At 45.9% G+C, this 21,683-nt stretch overlaps 1 protein-coding gene across 1 annotated transcript in view; it reads left to right on the top strand.

Moving 5' to 3' along the window:
- The window catches only part of LOC149367686 (uncharacterized), a 139,114-nt gene that overhangs the window by 41,374 nt on the left and 76,057 nt on the right, over positions 1 to 21,683 (top strand). Inside the window, exons 4-6 of the mRNA XM_089567394.1 lie at positions 8,372 to 8,387; positions 15,371 to 15,465; positions 15,558 to 15,611. Coding sequence (XP_089423520.1) covers positions 8,372 to 8,387; positions 15,371 to 15,465; positions 15,558 to 15,611 — 165 coding nt within the window. The remainder of the gene's footprint in view (positions 1 to 8,371; positions 8,388 to 15,370; positions 15,466 to 15,557; positions 15,612 to 21,683) is intronic.

The raw sequence follows: 21,683 nt of genomic DNA, 5'->3' as shown, positions 1-21,683 counted from the left end.
CAGTTGCGAGGCCACCGCCTGCATCCGCAGATCCCGTCATCCTTTACGGCGCGCGTCTTCTAATTGGGGAGGAGGTTTACGCGTTTGTGTGTTAGTCATCCCCGGCTTGCATTCGGTACACGACGAAACCGTGTAGTGCTCAACCTTGGTGTTTGCTTTCGGGAGCTGGACATATGGCGTGGAAACCCGAGCTCACGTTGTGTACGCGTGCTTACTTCAGTCGATGCGTCTCACTTGAATTAAAGCAAGCAGCGAAGCCTCGCGCTTTACGCAGGGTGTTGAGCCTGGGCGCTGACGCACTTTGCGCAGTGCGCTTTAGTTCCCTCTCGAGTATAGTTTCTCCACATTATTCCACCATTGCATCGGCTCGACTGGCCGTTTCTCTCCACTACGAATATGATGATGTTGAGCAAATTATGAATCTGAGAGTCCGGAAGAGGCGCCAAGTGCAATTGGCGAACAGCTTTCAGGGCGACATTGCGGAGAAAACAAAGCGCTTTGAAAACCTTTCGTCAGCCCCAAAGCTCCAGTAAGTCGCCCCATTTCATTCGTGAACCGTTGGGCAGCCGGAAAAACGAAGACGATGAAGTACTGTCGTTTCTGTGCTGCTTGTTCACCGTCCTTGTTTTTCAGACCGTCATGATGTACATCCGAGTATCCCAGTGTACTGCTGCATTTTATTCATTGCACTTTTTTTTATTCATACTTATTTGTACAAAATACCTACAGCGCCCCCACTGGGGCATTGTTGTAAGGGGGGGAACATAATAAAAGCAACAGATAAAATAAAGCAATTGAGGCAAATGATGCAATATACTGAGAAAACCCATGGACTATAGGAGTAAAGGCAAAAATGAAAAGAACGTATGAGTCGACTGAAGTGAGTCTCTATTTAGTTTTCCTTGCAAACTGGTGACTGCGAGGAAAAAAAGGCCCTGCACTTCTTGAAGGCCCTAGCTCGCCAATGCTGCCATTCAGCGGTAGACACAACTGAAATAATGCGAAAAATGAGTGCATGGCTATATGCGCATATGAAGAACAAAATTACGCAAATAGAAGTAATTAAAATGAGGCGGAAATGCTGTGCAAACAATATTCAAAGAAACGTATAAGCAGGGGTTGGAGCCGTCGGTATAAATAAAAAAAAACTCTAAATGTCTGCCGAAATATTTTTCTGAAAGTCTGTTTTAACAGAAAAATATCATTGTCCTTGAGATGTGCGCCACGGTTTTCTGGCTATGGGGTACGAGGTACAATCAGTCTGAAAAGTGAGAATTAAAGAAAATGTGGACGCCAGGAGCGGGGTGAGACAACGGAATGCTCTACGCCTTGAGGCAATGCTCCGATAATTTAGGCACATCCCAGATGGGCTCCGACAGACTCCACCTTCACGTCAAGCTTCGTCTATTAGCCTGGCGCCTTCTGCTTAAGGAGTGTCATCACTTCATCAGAGCTCTTAGTTGGTTAAGAAGTTTTCTCGTGGCATGTACATGGATGTTTGTAAGCGAAAAATTCACCGCTCAGAAAGTGTTGCAGGATAACCTGGATCTGAGCTGGTTAGTTCATAATGCACTGAAAAAATGTACAAAAGGTGCTTGTTTTCCGTGTCATGTGGAAAGGTCCATATTGGACAAACGGTAGGTGCTTCAACTAATGTGCGGTGGAACACGTAAGATTCGACAACAACGCCTTGGGGGGACATTTGGCCCGCGACTGCAAGCATTGCGAGCCCACAGGATGTGTCCCGCTGCTGCGCGAGTCTGCCTTCTTGTAAATAAAGAGCAAGCAGTTAACGCGTGATGTACCAGAAGCCGCAGCGATTAACAACAACAGGGAATCCTGCATCAGTACAGCATCCGTAGCCGTCACTGAAAAAGAAAAAAAAAAGGTAGGAAGTTCAGTTTTAGAAGTGTTAACGCTCCATTTTATGACGGAGGATGGTTCTTGTTGCCCCGCCTTTTTAACCTTTTTACTTTGTTCTTATTCCTTCGCCGGTTTTTAGCCACGAGTCTTCTTACTTTGGTTTTAGTCTTGTATATCACTGCTAGAATTTCATCCGGGTGGACGCTGTACACCTCCCTCTAATTTTGAAGTTTTCCCTCTTGTTAATTCGCATATTCGCTTCGGCTCTTGTTTTTTTAGCCACGTGCTTTTGCAGATTGTTTTTTTTTAAATCACTTTTAGTACTTCATCTGGGTAGTCGCCTTACACCTCCTGTTCTTCACCCGTGTTTTTTTTTCTAGCTGTTTTTATCTGGTGACGTTGACCACTTGTGTTTCATTACGACTGTCGTTGGTGACGGGGAGCCAAGTGCACGATGCACTTCTTCACGGATAATGTCCGTGAGCGATGCCGCCTGAGTCTCCGGCTTCGGCTGTGTTGGGGATGGCAGCAGTCGGCGAAGTTCTTCGCGAACAATTTCGCGTCCTAGATCTCGAAGGTTATACTCGCTTGCAGGGGTATCTTAAGGGGGACTTGTGGGCAGCACGTCAAGTGGTCGGTTGTAGTGCCGGGTCCTGGCGTCCAGGGTCTTTTCGACGGTTTAAGCTTCAGCTTCAAGCTCGGCGACGGTTTGTGGAGGATGCTGGATCGGGCCGGCGAAAAGTTGCTCCTTCACGCCACGCATCGGGAAGGACAGCTTCTTTTCTTCAGTCATGTCGGGGTTGCGCGCCTGAAAAGGCGTTTCATGTCTTCCACATACGCATTCACGGTCTCGTTTGGGCGTTGAATTCTTGTCTGCAGCAGGACCTCCGCTCTTTTCTTACGTACGATGCTAGTAAACGTACCCACTAGCTGCTTCTTGAAAGTCGCCCAGGTCGTAAGGGAAGATTTGTGGTTTTAAAACCACGTTCTCGCAGTGTCATCCAATGCAAAATAAACATTTCGAAGCTTAGCGCTGTCGTCCCAGGTGTTCAGCGCTGCCTCACGATCGTACAAGTCCAGCCAGTCTTCCACATCTTCGTGTGGTTCTCCACGGAAAGTCGGCGGCTCATGGGGCTGGCGAAGCACGACGGGCGTTGGCTGTGCGCCAGGTTCCATCGTGAGGGGCACAGCTGGATAGCAGGTCAGCACCTCCACCAGATGTCATGTTGTAGTGACGGCAGTCCAGCGGTCAGAAAGACAGCAACAAAACTTGCAAACGAAGCTCTTTATTTGGTCTGACTTGCGCCCGCAAAAGAACTGAATCACTCGGCGGCGGCGTAAGCAACAAGCGTGCTCGGCAGTCGTCGAACAGAATGCCCGCCGCTCTCGGCCGTGCTCTTTTAAAGCTGATAGCGAACTTTCGAGATAATGGTTGGAAAGTTACTAATGGTTGGAAAGTTACTAGAACATTCTGGCACAAAGTAGAGTCCGCTCCGCCTGGATGCGATCAACCGAGATTAATCTAGGCGCATCTTGGATCACAAATAAAGCGATAAAGCGGCGTGCAGGCAACTTTGAAGAATGAACAAACAAACACTACAAACATTCGCGGCAATATTAGCACAAATCACTGGCGATCAGAATTTTGATATCTCACCACGCGGCGCTGCGGTTCGCAGACCTGCCTATCGGGCCGTTTCCATGTTTCCAGCATAAGGGGCGACGGCAGGAAGTAAGCTTTATCAGCGTTCCACTGCCCGAGCGTAGAAGTGCCGACCCTACGTGACTGTGCATGCGGCATTTATTTTGGCTCGGTCATCATGAGCAAAGATGGCTTCTTTTTTATTACTGTTTTTTTTATGTCCGTGATGGTCTGTCAGAAGGAACTCGTGTGAACAATAGATGGCAGTGCTGGTTTTAGCCTTTATTACACAAGCTCGACAGATAGTTTATTTTTTCAATCCAACTATTTCACACAAGTCACTTTGTTGGGACAGTGTAGTAATAATATTAACAGCAGCCCTATCCCATCAGTTCTAAAAAAAAAGCAAGGAGGATAGCCAGCTCGCTGTCGGTGTGCGAGAGCAAACACATCATTGCACTAGTGGCGTGCATGGGCCCCACCGACCCTCACAACGCTTTGAAGGCGCTTAAGCAAGGAGTCAACCAGGCTGCTTGCAAGGTCAGGAAGAGCCTGGAGCCTGCTCCATTCCTCTTGAGCCGCCGCCTAAAGGATATCTGGCGATGGCTCCTGCAGCTGACTTTTAGCTAGTCGTTTTTGCATTACCCCCATATGTTTTCAATTATATCAAAATCTGCTCGCTTGGGAGGCCATGGCAGCTCTTGGATGCAGACATCTTCAAGCAATTGCCGCACCCGCGTAAGAAATAAAAGGGAACGATTACACGCTACAAGTAAGCATTCGTTTCATGTCTGCATGAAAGTATTAACAGTGAAAAATGCGGTAGAGAACATTGATTAAAGCAAGCGAAACGATTCTGTCACGTTTATATCGCTTTTAGTGTAGTATAAAATCACATGGAAACAATTGCTCCTCGCGACAACATGACTTTGTTTGCTTCGTAGTGCATTGCCAAAACAGGAGGAAGAGGTTCATATAGGAACAACAAATGTTTATTGAACTCTAAAGGAAGGCTAATACGCTGGCGGTGTATTCAATTTTGCTCCTTGTCTTTTCTATGTCTTCTCTTCATTGCTATATGCGCGTTGCTGCCAGATATAACCTGCTTATCATCGTAGCCTTGTCTCGCTCTTCACTCTGCCAAGTTTTAGTTCGCACTTGTGATGGAAATGCAATTCGTTTTGGAGACCTCTCCCGGCGGGATATAACCTCAGCTAAAACGTTGTTATGCCTGCATGTGTGGATAGGACTTCTGTCGTGCTGAAAGGAGAAGCACCCATCAGGGAACGGGCCATCCAAAACGAAAGGGAGAAGGTTATTTTCAATAATAACTTCGTAGGAAGCAGCAGTTAACGTTCCCTCGACCCTGATCAGTTGCCCGAGCCCTCGGTGCGTAATGCAACCTCACACGTTAATGGAGCGACGTCCGTTGGATGCGGCAACTAGCGCGAATCGTGGACCTGCAAAAGATAAGTACAACTATGCAATTTGTCTGAGAAAATCTGAGCACCTATTGCACAAAACCTCTCGTTAGAACCGAGTAAAAGATTGCAATTAATATTACCTTAAGCATACTCATTCATAACTATAAGTGTTGAAGATTAGAATGCTACAACTCAGCGCACCCAGATTAACTGTTAGCGATGAAACCGTATAAAAAAAACTGCAGCACATAATTCATTTCACTTGAAAAGGAGCACTAACCATAGTAACTGGCCAGATCAATTTCTCGCCCTTGAGTAACCACAGATAAGAAAGGATTGTCGTGCACCTACCGCACGCCAGCCGGTCTCCAGACGCGCCGCTGCTGATCCCACTTCGTGGAGAAAGTCAATTCATCTGTGAATGTGACTGCCCTCCAATCTGCTGCAGTCCAATTGAGGTGGCTTGTGGCAAAGTCGAGACGGAGTCGTTTGTGATGTGTAGTGAGAAGTGGCCTCCAACCAGGGACGCGACTATACAGTCCGGCTGACCGAAGGCGTTGCCTAATCGTCCAAAAAGAGACTCTCTGGCGGCCCAGTCCCTGCTGTATCTCGGCAGCGGTAATATGAGGGCTGCGGAATGCGGCGGCAATGATCAGCCGATCTTTCTCCTCAGTTAGGGCTCTTAGACGTCCGTTACAATCCCCGTCGCCAATCCTTTCTTCCTCTGGGAAGGCATGCACAATGATGGTTACGGCCCCTACTGCGCACCTTATCTCTGCAGACATGCTACTCCGGGACCTGCCTTCCAGGATTAATGTCAGGATTTCCGCTTTTGTAGCGAAGTTGACGCGCGGCATGTCTTTTTTCCTTCTGGAGAGGTTCGTAGGGCGTGGATATATCTTATAACACCTGTTATCTACCATCGCGAACGTGGTGAACGATATCACCGTTTTCCTTCGCTTGGTCTATCGCTTAGGCAGCATCCAGTACACCATCCTATTTCAGGCAATTTTTTCCTCTCCATTCATAGTCATCCTTCCGCAGCGCGGCTGAGGCTGCTCGCCAAAATGAATGCCAAACAAGCAAAAAACAAACAACTATCTTAATCTTCATCGGTCGCCTGCGGGAGCAAAGCTGTATGAAAAAAAAAAAAGAGAGAGGGCGAAACAGAAAAATAAATTTTGCGGGGCGGTCTGCTGAACCCCCTAATACTGTAGAATGGGTACAGCCCCGCACGTTATCAGCCTCTTCGTCACCCGCAGCGCCACGCGTTGTCATTCCGGCGCTCCGGCTCCGGTGTTCCGTCATATGTGCTAATCTTTTTTACTTGCCACTGTGCTACCTGCACGGAAAAAAACAGTAGATTCAGTGATTGTGCAGCTAGTAGCCGCACATGCCAGGGCTTCCCGCAGAAAGTTATCTCTGCCAACGATGTAGTTGAGGGGAAGGGAGCAGTGTCAAGCCGCTACACAGCGGCATTTTTCTTCATTCTCCTCAGCCTTGTGATATACATGTCATAAATAAAAAAAAAATACCTTGCAAGCTTAAAACATAAGCCTCGTACGGAACAAGAAAAAATAAATCAGTTGGACATCTCCAACCTATTGCTGGCGAAGAAATCTGAAGGTATCTTGGATTTTTTGCAATTTATTCAGCTAAGCGCATGACTGCAATGTCTAGACATAAAAGATCCCCATTACTTTCTTCCTAAAGACCAGTTTCTTGCTTGTGTGGAAGATAGCGTCCATTGTTTTGGGTCTGCAGCATTCAATAATGACACAGGTTTACCGTTGGCAGAGTTCTTGGAGCTGTTGCATATTTATCTTAATAAAACTTTTTGCTGGGCGAGTTGGTTCATTTTGCTTGAGGGGATGTTTGTAGCGCGACAATAACAGACAAGGGACAGGAGACGAACGGGACAAGCGATAACTCTCAACTGGTTTATTCAAGATTCGATCGCACACATTTGTACATTTCCCTTCTTCAAGAACATAATCACAAGAACACTCATGCGAATGACACGCAAAATTCCACACGCTTGCATCAGATCAGGCTATCTAAAAAGTTATGCTCGTTAGAGTACATCCTCACCGAAGGGCTGCTGACGCAGTCCGGCCCTTTCATTTTGATATGGAACGCCTCTATCAGTTCTCGCGTTAGCGCGTCTTTGCTGCGGCCAATGACCTCTGTCTTGTTTAAAATTGGTGAGCATTTGCATGATTTGCAGTGAACTACCATATTTGTCAGTTTTTGTCGGGCTACAAACATCCCCTCAAGCATATTTATCTTAACTCGACCTATGCTCAATGACATAATAGTGTGTATTTACAGAAACGTGGTGTCTGGATGCAGTGCTGCAATGCATCGTTTCTTAGTGATTTGTTTTTAACACACTTGGACAGTATGTAACCGCGCATCTTCAGGAATTCAAAGTTTTATAGGTTAATCTGTATGCTGCCTATTTCTTTATATTTTTTAACAATAGTCGAGCTAACGATAAACGGGACCTAACATCTCATTTAAGCCTTTTTAAGCAAAGTTTTAATCCACTTGAGTTCACCCACGGGCTACCGGTTGCAACCTTATTGAAATTCTCGGTAACCCCCAACAAACCACTCGTGTCTTATTAATCTTCTGATACGAAGCTTGCGAAAGGAAAACTGTGAACAAGTGCTTCACCAACACTATGGAAAAAATCATGTTACCCCTTGTCACTCCTCATCCAGGAAGCCGGTCGCCTTTCTTCGGCTTGTTATCCCAAGGATAAGATCCTTTCAGTGGCAGAAGGTTTGCTAAATAAGTGTAGAAATTGTCATTCCGAGCACTCCAACGAAAGAAGAAAGACAGCGGTGATTTCGTATACATGCATAAGCTCATTAGTGTTGCCAGTAGAGAAACGCGTGGTTGGTGCTCTCTGCCCGAGTCAAGTTGTCGAAATTTTGCAGGATGACAAACCCGTTAGTCTGCCGCTCAAGGTGATGTAAAAAGAAGCATCGGTATATGTCTTTGAGCTTGAAGAAGGGATTGTTGGCCGTATTTTATTGACTTGCGGCCGTGTATGCATAGGGCGACTGGCCCGTCTTGTCACCCAGTCATGATGGCCGTGTGTGTGAGCACCATGAACTATGCCACAGGAAAAGACCGCCTTGCAGCTCTGAACCTTTCTTCCCACACACACCGATCGCGGCAGCATGCCATGCTTTTGACATAGTCGTCGAGAAATCTACGGCGTACCCTGTTCCCCCTATTAGAAAAAGTTTGGAAAGGGCTCGATTCGTTGCTAATAATTTTCAACTTGCACTGTTTGATTAATTCATCCAACTGATTACTTGTTACACGATATAAAACTTTCCAATATTCGCTATCCCGGTGCCCCACTGTGGCGTGTGCGACCATGCTGCGTTGCTCTAACCGAGTCCGTTGCTCTCTCCAACGCTTTCAGGTGGTCCGACTGTCTCGTAAGTACCCTCATTTATTTATTTATTTATTTATTTATTTATTTTTTTATTTATTTATTTATTTTTTTATTTATTTATTTATTTATTTATTTATTTATTTATTTATTATTCCTCAAAGGTCCCTTTCGGGACATTACATGAGGGGTGGGGATAACACGGCAAAAATATATTATACATTAATAAGAAAATGGACAAAAATTACGTTGATGAGTAGGCTTCCTCGATAGTGGTCTTGAAGAGTCGATGATTCATGATGGTGGCCACTTCAGCAGAGAGGTCATTCCAGTCGCGGGAAGTCTTAAAGAAAAATGATTGCTGGAATGTGGTGGTATGTGCACGTTCAGGGTGTTCGGGTGGTTATGGCGGGAAATGCGATGCACGCGTGGAATTAATCGGTTGGCTTCGGGAAAGTTGTGGAAGAACTTGTGAAATAAGCAGAGACGTGCTGCGTTCCGACGGGTGACTAGCGTAGGCAATTGCAATCGTGATTTCAGACCTGAGATGCTGGTATGGTAGGAGTAGTCAGATGAGATGAACCTCGCGGCACGATTCTGAACAGACTCAATTAGGTTAGTCTGATGGGGATCCCAGACAGAATTAGCATATTCAAGTTTAGGTCTGACGAAAGCCCATTCCTGCATCCGCGCCATGATGACGGTAAAACTACTGCGTTGCAAAACATTCGGCCAACAGCGCACTGTGCGCTGACGTCTCACCAGCCTTCGTCGCATCGAAAACGAGCATGGCATGAGCATTCGTGAACATGCGAACTAAAAAAAAAACTGCTCTGTGGGCTGCAGCAAATTCCTGGTTGTGCGTACGAAGTGAGGCAATTTATTTAACGATTGCTCAAAATGTATCATAAACGTTCGGTATAAACAGAGTAAGTACGTCACTCCACATTTTCGCGCTGCAAGTTTAGGAGAAAATAAATTCCAGCATCATCATCATCATCAGCAGCAGCCTGACTACGCCCACTACAGGGCAAATGCCTCTCCCATGTCTCTCCAATTAACCCTGACCTTAGCCTGGGGCGTTCACCATATTCCCGCAAATTTCTTAATCTCATCCGCCCACCTAATTTTCTGCCGCCGCCTGCTACGTTTGCCTTCTCTTGGAATCCACTCCGTTACCCTTAAGGGCCAGCGGTTATCTTGCCTTCGCATTACATGCCCTGCCCAAGCCCACTTCTTCCTCTTTATTTCAACTAGGATGTCACTAACCCGCGTTTGTTCTCTCACCCACTCCGCCCTCTTCCGATCTCTTAACGTTACACCTATCATTTTTCTTTCCATAGCTCGCTGCGTTGTCCTTAACTTAAGCTGAACCCTCTTTGTTAGCCTCCACGTTTCTGCCCCATAGGTGAGTACCGGTAAGATACAGCTGTTGTATACTTTTCTCCTTAGGGATATTGGTAAACTGCCATTCATGATCTGAGATAAGCTGCCATATGCGCTCCACCCCATTCTTATTCTTCTAATTATTTCCCTCTCATGATCCGGATCTGCGGTCACTACCTGCCCTAAATGGACATATTCTCTTACTACTTCCAGCACCTGGCTACCAACTGCGAACTGCTGTTCCCTTGCTAGGCTGTTGAACATTACTTTGGTTTTCTGCATGTTAATTTTTAGCCCCACCGTTCTGCTCTGCCTGTCTAATTCATTGATCATGCTTTGCAGTTCATGTCCTGGGTGACTTAGCAAGGCAATGCCATCAGCGAATCGCAAATTACTTAGGTATTCTCCATTAACTCTTATCCCCAACTGTTCCCAATTCAGGCCCCGGAATACCTCCTGTAAACAGGCAGTGAATAGCATAGGCGAGATCGTGTCTCCCTGCCTGACACCTTTACTTATTAGAATTTTATTGCTGACTTTATGGAGACCTATGGTAGCTGTGCAATCGTTATAAATATCTTCCAATATTGTCACATAACACTCTTCGACACCCTCATTCCGCAATGCCTGCATGACTGCTGAGGTTTCTACTGAGTCGAATGCTTTCTCGTAATCAATGAACGCTATATATATACAAGTTCGTTAAAAATACCTCACACTAAATGAATACCTAAATGTAGACTATATTTCACTGCCACAAACGGACGGATCTCAGGAACAAACTACCTGAAGGTACCAAATACACATAGCTTTTGCCTATGCCTTTGTCTTGCTGATGTTTCCTTATCGTACCAATCTCTTCGCAATACAAATTATACTGATGTCGATGGCTTAGAGGTCAGACCAGTGAAACATGCCCTAGACAAGCTAGTGCCCGCAATAACGTTCATTTGCAACCTCGGCTTATCCTCTGGAGAATTACCTAGTTATACACAAAAGTGGCAATAAAAGCAATCTGTCAAACTATAGGCCAATATCGAGTCTCCCCTTATTGTCTAAATGCACCGAAAAAATAATTCATTCAGAATCAGCTCATTTTGCGAAAAATTTTCCATTATCGTCCGATGCACAGTACGGTTTTCGTCTTGGAAGATCAACCACCCATGCAATGCTTTAGGACAAGGAAATAAATCTACCAGGTTTTGATTCAAAATTACTGCCACTCGGGATATACATCTAGTTTTCCAAGGCTTTACATAGGATAAACCATGCGATAATCCTAACAAAACTAGAGCAATACGGTATCCGAGGAACCGCCCACAACCTAGTAAAAAGTTATCTTAAATATCGGATCCAATCAGTAGCGATAAATAACACACAATCAACCTTTTCAACCCGCCGCGGTGGCTCGGTGGTTACGGCGCTAGGCTGCTGACCCGAAAGACGCGGGTTCGATACCGGCCGCGGCGGCCGAATTTCGATGGAGGCGAAATTCACGAGGCCCGTGTACTGTGCGATATCAGTGCACGTTAAGAACCCCAGGTGGGCGAAATTTGTATCCCCATTTTCTTACAACCAAAAACGGAATTTGCGATGCCTAGAATAAATGTCTGCTCATTTTACTTTTAATGACAAATATCTTTCCTGAATTTGTTATGTATTTTCTTAACTTTTGTATTTTCTTTTTGGGATAGCTGTTTTTCTTGCATTTTGCACTTCTGCAAGTCACTTCAGATGAAGAGAAGAAAAATGTCTGTGTTAAAAACCGAGTGTTTCATAGTTTAATGTCTACCTAGTCTCATAGCTACATTGTCAAATTCCTTGTTCGCTCTGTATGCCTTGAATTTATTTATTTTTTGATAATTTTCATGAACTGCTCAGCTCTGTTCAGTGTCACAAACTGCGAGCCGCTGCCCCCGTCACTGATGTGTGGAAGGGGGCGCGGTTTCCGCCAAGGAAACGTTTTTATTGGCTTTTTGCCGCTCTTGCAGCACCGTGAAGTGGGGTTGAATAAATAAATTCAAATTAAAAAGCTGTTGTGGCGACTTTTGACGAATTCAGTAGCCCGTTTAGAAATATATGCCCTGACGTGGAATAAAGATTGTGACATTTGAACATGAAACAAAATAAACGAAAGAAGCTTATTGAGCATTTAAAATATGCTTTAAAAAAAGACGGCAGGACAAATATTGCTAAAATACACCATTCGACATAACGTACTACGTCGATATTAAAACAGTACAAATTTTCTGTTTATTTTAGTGTCCGACAACGTGCATAGATAACGCATGCCCATGGTAGAGTCAAATAGTCTGTTTTGTACGTAAGAAAAAGTCTTACGTGCTTTTAAAGCGGCTACTTCCGACGAGGATGGGATGGCCGCCGCGAGGCGGGGAAGCGGGAGTTCGTACAATTGTAATGTAAATTATCGGCTCGCCTTTGAGCTCTCGTACGCGGCATGAACGCTGGTGGCCTGTACTCCACATAATGCAAGCATTTTATAGCCAACCTCAACGAACCCTTCCTAGGACCCTTTAAGTACACTTTTCCTGCTGTTCCTATGCCAACATGCTGGGCGGGAAGTACTTTTCTTTCTACTGATCACCCTTTTTTTCCGGTTTCCCCATACGTTGGAACAAAATGTGTGTGGCCCGTTCTCTTTATTAAGGCGAAATCCTTTAATGCCTCATCGTTGTCGACAGAAAGTTGTCAGCAGAGATGTCATGCTTTTCTAGTAAGACCAGAAGGAAAATCTTTGTGCACGATGGCATTCGAACCACCATCCTTCCGTTCCGCAGCCGAGCGTGCTAATGGCTACGCTGCTTCCTGCCAACGCGTATGTAGTTCTCCTTGTCTAGGACGCTGGAGAACGTTTGCATAAATGCGTCGAATCAGACGGATGCCTCGCAAACGCCCTCCAGTGTCTCTAGCATTTAAGATTCACAAACAATTGTGTACTTAATTAACATCTTAACCACACATCACTGACACAAGCAGCAACACCGCGCTAAACGCTTTCGCGTCACCGCACTTTAGGTCAACAAAGTGCACCCCCTGAATTTTTTTAGAGAAGTAGGGAGTGCCGTTGCCTTGATCCCGTGCTAGCGCAACAGTCACATAGCCCGAAGGCTTGATAGATTAGCAGCAAGCGACTGATCAGAAAGAAGAAAAAATCGGGTGTACGTGCTCGACAGTTATGCAGAAACGCGCCTCCTTGGTGAAATTCTCGTGCACAGAATGGTTGAAGTGTGCAGCTCACTGCTTGTTTTGTCTCAGGCACCTTCCTCTTCGGTTGATCTATGACGATGTAAAGTGGAAGATTGAAGCATTATTTCTTCATTCTTGAAAAATTTACTTGTGATAGTCTTGAAGTAGCGGTTTATGTGCTGGGGCAGCGGCAGGTTTCATATAGCCGGCCATAGCGTCGTTATAAATTATACTCGCAGAATTGCGTACGCTCAGTCGAGTGCCTTTACAGGCAAAAGCACCGGACTATGCAAGGACGTACAGTATGCGTCACACATAGAGGGAACACGGCAACGCGTGGCCTTCGCGCTTCGCGAAGCCCCGCCGGTGAAAATCTGCGGGAACGGAAGAAAGCATGGTTGGCTGCTCTCTGCGCGCATGCGCCTGCTGTCGCCCATTCTCGTCGACTGTCACCGGAAGTGCTAAACGAAGAGCGACGGCCACGCGTTGCCGTGTTCCCTCAATGTGTGACGCATACTGTCAAGCGCCAATCGGCTAGCCCGCTCTTAGACCTGCGCCTCGTTTCTTCTGCTGTATTAAGGCGAAAGCCTCTTATGGCCCGTACTCGCGGCCAAGGTCACATCTGGTGTAACGCTATCTTCCACGAATAACGCGGCAACTAATCAGGATAGGGAAACACGAATGATAGCATCAGATAGAAGGGACAAAATGTAACCCCGATGCCAAGTTTTATGACTGTAGAGTAATTAGTTAAATAATTATAGCCAATCATAGCGAAAAAACAAAGAAATCAACGAAATGCTTAGATATAGCGTGGACGTCGATATAGCGGCGGGAAAGGTGTGGCGTCACATCCACCGGAAGTCGTCACAGCATAGTGAAAATTATCACAGGATTGGCGGGAGAACGCCGGATTTGTGTGAAATTAGATTGAAAAATGTGTAATTAAGCGTAATTAGTACTTAAGATCACCGAAAGATCTATGAGTTGGGTAAAAATTGCTCAAAAACGAGAAAAAGTGTATGATGGCGTCAAATCAGACGAAAGGACGTCGAAGCAGTGTGGTCCGTGGCCAAGCAACAACTGCCGACGCGCTGCGCATGCGCAGCGTGACGTCACCGCTTCCTCTCGTCATGCTCTTCTGTAACGTATAATTTTCAACAATTTCCGTATAATTTTGCGGACGCTTGTCCATGCTACCCGGAAGTAGAGAGCTCGGGCTAACTCGTGGGCTGCGTCGTTGCCAGGAATGGACGCGTGCGCGGGAGTCTAAATTAGGCTAACTTTTCTGTTTAGCTGTCGACTGGCCAGAATCCTTGCCGCTTCCGGCTTGTTCAGAGAGATAAAGAAAACGATAAGTGCAAGCACTGTGGGGCGAGAGGGGCCCTCGACCACATTATCTGGGAATGCGCTAGCTCCCCAGGGTTAACGAAAACGTAAATTGTAGAGAAACCTGGGAAGCCCTGCTGCGGAGCGAGGCCCCTGCTTCTCAGCAACAAGCCATCCGCCTGGCGGAAGAAGCCGCGAGGAATCAAGACCTCTTCGCCTGCTTCTAATCGCGGATGTCCCGGTCCCCGTCACCAAGGCCTACGTGCCGGGGACGGGGAGTAGGGGGCTTCCTTATCTGGCGGAAAATAAAGTTATCATCATCATTATTGTCACGCTCTTTGTCGTGAAATGAATTCATGCGCGGTAAATTTATATCAGTGAAATGAGTCGCAAACACCTTTCGCCTTCCCGCACTTAAAGGTACACTGAAGAGAATTCTGAACTTGTCTTTTTGCCGCGGGAACTCGATCTACACGTTCCTAGCATTCTGAGAAACTGCAACTTATTGCCCTGTATGGCCGATTTCCCTAATGAAATCGAATTAACGTCCGGCTCCCGCCCTTTTTTTTAATACTCCCTCGTACGATGGGCGGAGTCGACCAACGCGTGAAGTTCTTTCAGCCAGCTCCGTGGAGGCTTTACTTTCGCTTTATTTTGTTTTTTAGGTTTCTATGAATAAATAGTTTCATTCGCAGATAATATAGCCGCAAAATAAGCCCGCAGAAATAAAAATACTCGCGGACTATTTGCTACTACGGACTACTACGTATTACTCCGCCGATGGCAGAGCGGCAAGCCGCCACGGGACTGGGTGAAAGGCACTCCACGCGTTGGTCGACTCCGCCCACCGTACGAGGGAGAATTCAAAAAAAAGGGCGGGAGCCGGACGTTAATTCGATTTAATTTTGGGAAATCGGCCATACAGGGCAATAAGTCGCAGTTTCTAAGAATGCTAGGAACGTGTAGATCGAGTTCCCGCAGCAAAAAGACAAGTTCAGATTCCTCTTCAGTGCACCTGTAAGAGCTATCTGAGTGTGCCTCAACGAATTTTTTTAGCCGTGGGCGCCAAGTGGCTCAGTGCAGAAGAATGTGCCGCTCTCTTTTCAGGACCAGCGGATCTTTCGTCAGCTTTCTGCTGTGCGTGCTCTTCGTGTTGCTCTTGCTAATGAACGCCATCGTTGCCTACATGTACTTCTACCAACGTGAGTGATGAGCGTCGTGTCTCCAGGCGCTGCTCGCCGTTCTCCGCGAATGCAGCTGCGAGAGTTGGGTGTCTGCCTTTTTTTCCTCACAGCCGCTAAACTCAGGGCCACAGTGCAGACCACGCCTCCACTGAATCTCTCCGAAGGTGAGTGCACATTGAACGCAAAGCGAAAGCAACTCCACAAGCCTCCTCTTGTACGGCAAAGATGCGACAGCTGCGGGCGTTCCTTCTCTCGCACGTCTTTCAAAGAAAGCGGTGCCGCAGTGGAGGGCTGCGGAATAATTCGATAGCCTGGGGATATTTTAACACTCACTGACGCCGCACATCACACGGGCGCTTTTTTTCGTTTCGCCTCCATCGGCGGCCCTGTTTCGAAGGAGGCGGAACGCAAAAGGCGCCCGTGTTCCGTGCGAGGTCAATGCGCGTTAAAATATCCCCAGGTGGTTATTCCGCAGCTCGGCACCTCTTTCTCTGTTTCTTCTTTCGCTTCCACCGCCATCCCTTCCCTCAGGACGCTGTGGTGGTGTCCATCGTGAAGTGAGACAGTTCCTACAAACCACACGCACACACAAAAAAATGCCCAACCGGTTTAAACATACCGCGCCGAAGCGTGCGTGATACCTGCAGAAAATCCGTCACGCTAGTGGCGCTGAACAGAACTCTTCGATTTTCAGCCTTCGTCTAGCTTATAGGTGGATCTGAAATACGTCACTTAATTCAAAGCGACTGCCTATAGCGACAATCGCTTTTGCATTTGCATTCCCCGCGTCGCTCAAATACTTTCAACACTTGCACATTGCAGAGAAGTTTATTTATTTATTTTATTTTATTTACTTATTTATTCAATACTGCAGGCCTTTACAGCCCAAGCAGGAGGGGCATACAAATGGCATCAGTGTACAGAACGAAGATAGCAAATAATAATTTCAAAACACTTGTTCTATGGGCAATAGAATATGAGCAAAAGAAGGACTAAACGAGAATGCAAACCGAGCTCTTCATTTAGGAAAGTCATAAACATAAACAAACAGAAGTAAGCCAATTAATGAAATATCCAAAAATGAAATGTCAAACATGACGCAAGGCAAAAACACGATCAGTTTGGGCAACCAAAAAGCAGACATGAAAAACATTTAAGAGCAATTCAAGGATTGAATTGAATCAATGCTGGTTAGAAGAAGCACAGGAAGAAGTGAGCTTTATTCACCAGTCTTGAAATAAAGTTGGTGCATACCTCTTGCCGATGCACATGCCAAGGCTTGTCGGGGACAGCGCTCCAGAGAAAAGGACATTTTCTTCTCTGAAACGCGTCTCAGGACTCTAAAGCTACACCGATCTCACGTGGGAGCTTTCGTATTTCATTGTTTATCTTTTAAGGCCCACAAAAAAAGCTTTACTTGAATGGTACCTTCGTGCAAAGATTTCAGCGATCGACATTTCAAGACGATCTAGAACTTTTGAACTGAGTACTTTTTTCTTGGAGCCATTCATTAAAATGTTGGATAAGCAGTCTTTACTAATTAATTAGCTTCGGAAACTGAAGGAATACTGCAGGCCATGCTGCGTGAGTCCCAACAACCCTCACTTGGTTTCATTGGGCTAGGACACTCCGACTTTATTAAAAGGTTGGTTATCTTTAGCTGGGATACCTTGTATATGTCTCCATGCTTCCGTTTGGAAGCTGATGCTTCGTTTTTCTCTTTGCACATTTTTGTCAATTCACGCAATATCGTCAATATGCGCAGTAGCTGTTTATGCAACTACGAGAATTTATCAGACCACTGCGCGTGCAAAAGTAGCCATACAGAGCGCAGAACACGCAATACACGTATGCCCTGCACAAAAATTAAAGCCACCATGAAACGATCCTGACGGCCACATTTTGATGTATTTTCTAAAAGGGTTCGTTGAGAGCGTTCGAGCTAAATTTAAGCCCCTGGGTTCCTCAGTGATGCGTTAAAAACTGCTGCGCTCCACTGAATAAGGCGACCCGACTCAATACGTTTCCAGCCGCCTATTCGCGAAATATCCAATCTATGCGGCACCCGGCGGCGCAGGCAAGCAACTAAGAGCGGAGGTCCAATAGCAGACGCCCCTCGCCAGCCTAATGGAAACGCGTCAGTATGACATTCATACAGCCGAAAAAAAAAGAAAACGAAAAAAAGCGAACAGGGAACTTCATCTCGCTCAGTCGAAACAAATTGGAAATCGCTTAAAGACACATTGACTAATCTTGTTGACAAGTTTGTGCCAGTCATCACCATCAGATATCATAAAAATGCACCATGGTTCACAGATCGCCTTCGTCGTCTTAATAATAATAAAAAACGCTTGTACCGCCAAGCAGTCAAAACAGGTCATCCATCATCATGGACAAAGTACAGGCATTGCGATCACGAATATCAGTCACTGCTTAAAACAACTCGTCATCATTTCTTCAGTCGCGACCTGTTCACCATGTTAACCACTAACTCTCATAGATTCTGGCGCGTCATCAATCCGAGTTCCCACCCCGAAATCGTACTAATTAATCCTGACGGTGATCCAGTAACTGAAACTGAGTGTGCACAGCTTCTTAACGACGCATTCGTTTCGGTGTTCACCCATGAAGACACCACTTCCTTGCCCATGTTACAGCCATCTTCCGTCACTTCCATGCCAGAAATTATCATTAGTGAATCAGGCATTCTTGCCCTTTTGAATAACCTCAAAGTTACTACTAGCTCTGATCACCTTGGATTTAATAACAAAATACCAACGAATGACTCTCTAAACCTCTATCAAGTATTGACATCACTTTTTTCACAATCATTATCATCTGGTACAATTCCTGACGACTGGCGTACAGCGAAAGTAATACCCATTTTCAAATCCGGAGACCGCACCATTCCACTTAACTATAGCCCTATCTCATAACCAGCAGCATCTGTAAACTCCTGGAACACATAATTCATACTCAAGTAATTAATTATCTAGAGGAGCACGATATCATTTTCAAATACCAGCACGGTTTTCGCAGGCGTTATTCATGCGACACACAACTCGCTGGATTTACTAACGCCATATTTTCCGCAGTAGACGCTGGCTTACAGGTTGACGCAGTATTTTTAGACTATTCTAAAGCTTTTGATCGCGTTCCCCATCACAGGCTCCTAACCAAATTGACAAACTTAAATCTCCATCCCAACGTTATTTCATGGATAAAACAATTCCTCCATAACAGAAAACAATTCACCTCTGTCAACGGCTTTAACTAATCTTCTGTCCCCGTAACATCTGGAGTCCCCCAGGGAAGTGTACTTGGCCCTCTGCTCTTTTTAATTTTTATTAACGATCTACCCAAGTGTGTATCGTCTCAAATTAGGTTATTCGCGGATGATTGGTGTTCTCTGGTGTTCTTCGTGTTTCACAAACTGTATCACCATCCCACCCTACACGACGACTTCTTTTTGCCACACCCTACAGTCTTTCCTCGCCGCGACCACGATAACAAAATAAAACGCATCACATGCCGTTTATTGCTCTACGCGAAATCATTCCTCGCACTATAATAGAATGGAATAACTTGCCATCACACATAGCTACTGAGGTTAACCTACAATCGTTTCAGCATTCGTTAAAGCAAACCATGGACTAACAGATTTGGTATTTTAGAGCGCAGCTCTTTGGCGTCCGTTCCTGGTTTTCGCGTCGTCGTCGGCCTCGTAACCAGCTCCGCCCCCAATGTCACGCTTTTCAATTGGCCGAAATGCTCGTGACGTCACAGTGCGCGAATTTCAAATGGGGCCAATTGTACTTTGCCTAGTAACCATGCAACCAATCAAAGGGATCGTATAGTGATGCTGCAACTAAGTTGGACTGAGTTTAGTTAATTGATTAATTAATCAATTAGCCTAATTAATATAGAGGAGAATGAAGAGGTCAGAAGAAAAGAAAAGACGCGCGCCGCAGCGACAACAGCGTCCGCAGAAGGAGACGCTGCTGAAAAAAAAAACATAAGTACGAAGCCGCGTTCCCTCCACCACCACGCACTTCCCCACTCAGTAAGACGTTGCTCGTTTCATATAAGTTGTGTCGAACATCCTAGACAGTTCCAACAATTGACAGGTTAATGACAGAATACGATGGATAGAAATGCAATAATATAAATATGAAATAGCCTAATTAACCTTTCTAGTTATACCGCATAAATCAATAAAACCGAGAACGAAATTGGTCGAGTTGGGGAATCGAACCAGGGTCTCCGGAGTGCGATACGAGCACGCTAGCCACTCCGTAATGCCAGCTGAATGGTTTGGAATGAACAAAGGCGCGTCTAGCTAATACGGCGTCTTCGTTCACTCCCATCTTCCCCCTTTCCCTTACGGCGAGGTGCAGGTGTCCACCCAGATATGCGAGAGAGATACATTTCCTTTCCTCAAAAAATAAATTTACCGTCCAGCAAGGCGTACAGCCGAATTGGCGATGGCGTTCTGTGGACTCCCTGGCAGCGTTGCAAGACGCTGTCGCGTTCCACTCTTACAGGCGAAGCTTAACATGTTAACCACACATCAGTAACACACGCAGACAGCCAATGGACGCGTCATTCGCTGGCAGCACTTGATTCATCATTCACAACCACATTCTTAACGTACGCTCACTTGCCGCACATGCCAAGGACGTACACCACGATCACATTCTGCGCCATTCCTCTGTACTTTGCTTTGCTGAAACCTGGATGGATCCCGAAGAGCCTCTCGAAATCATAGATTTCCTATACTGCTGTGGTGCTCGCAGAGACCACAACAGAGCGGCGGGAGTCGCTATCTACTTGCGCACAGGTCTCTCTGCAATACCAGTCGAAATGTTTTGCACGTCACATGAAGTTGGCGAACTGTGCGCCGCAAAGTTGCCCAACGGCTTGCTGGTAGTAGCTGCCTACTTCGCCCCTACCGCACTCACGAAAGACGTCGTGCACTTCCTGCAACTCGCATTAACCGTCCATCGATCCACACCGATGTTATTAGTGGGGGACTTTAATGTTGACATAAAGACAAACAGCAATTTCCTAACACTTATGCGGGAGAACATCCCGTTCCTCTCGCTCGTAACGCGTCCCACGGCTGTGACAACCTCGCGAGGCACTTGTATAGATCTCGTCTTTGAGAATCAAGCATTGGTGTACAAAGTCGAACATATATCAGTCTATTTCTCCGACCACAAAGCTTCCTTCATGACTGTCAAGAACTGTTAGTGGAATCTTTGTTAAAGGAATACGTGTGAAAAATAAAAAAAAAACTGTGTGATAGCGCATACATGTGTTGCTCGCTTTCTTTGCCTCAATCTATAGAAAAGGTGAAACAGCTTATTTGCTGCGCTCAAATTTCGCATTAGGAAGTAACGTAATCGTCGGTAATATTTTTTGTTGTATTATGTGCATTTACTGAGTATTTTATTCTGCGTTGTTTGTTGTGTTATTTGTGTACATTGCTAGTTTTAATTCATTATTACGTGTATTTTGTTTCAAGTGCCTGTGTCATATTTTTATGCTTGTATCGCCCCCCCCCCCCCCCCACTCCTATGTAATACTCTCGCACGAGGGCCCTTAGGGGTATTGTAAATAAGTAAATAAACAAATAAATAAAAACCGTCTACACAGTCCGTGTCAACGCAGTGACGCATCGTTTCATAAATCTTCATGACGATCGCCGCCGCAGGCTTGAACGTAGTGCGATTCTCCACGGATCTGGAAAACGTCGCACCGACAGTGCTATTTTAGCCAGTTCTGGGGGTACGACTTCGTCATTCTTGGGATCTAGTACTCCTAAGCGTAATAAGGTGCGAAACTCCTGCGCAGCTGTTGTGCTCGTGCTCCCTTTTCTATCCCAACGTCGGCACGCATAAACAACTGAAACAGATCAGAGTGCAGTTCGAGCTCGTGCTATTGAGTTAAACCTGCCACGAAATGCGTGCAGTGGAGTAATCTATGATTGTCGGCTTTTATCGCCGCATCTTTTCTCAACGGGCCAATGGCACTGGGGCTTAACACTGTACCGCGCGCGTTACTGCTACAAGGGTCAGTTGCGCGATCTTTCGCCAATTCGGCGCCTCTCGCCGGACTATAAATTTATTCAATTGATGCATAATACCGGTATTTGAATTGCGTGGACTGCGAGGAAGCGACGACCGGCCGACAGAGCAACCGTTAAACAAGTGTCTTTATTCCGAATAATGTCC

Source organism: Amblyomma mixtum, chromosome 1 (genome assembly GCF_055824585.1).
Source record: "Amblyomma mixtum isolate Tamu chromosome 1, ASM5582458v1, whole genome shotgun sequence".
Taxonomy (NCBI): domain Eukaryota; kingdom Metazoa; phylum Arthropoda; class Arachnida; order Ixodida; family Ixodidae; genus Amblyomma; species Amblyomma mixtum.
Note: the sequence above shows the minus strand (reverse complement) of the source record. Positions and strands in the feature narration are given on the sequence as shown.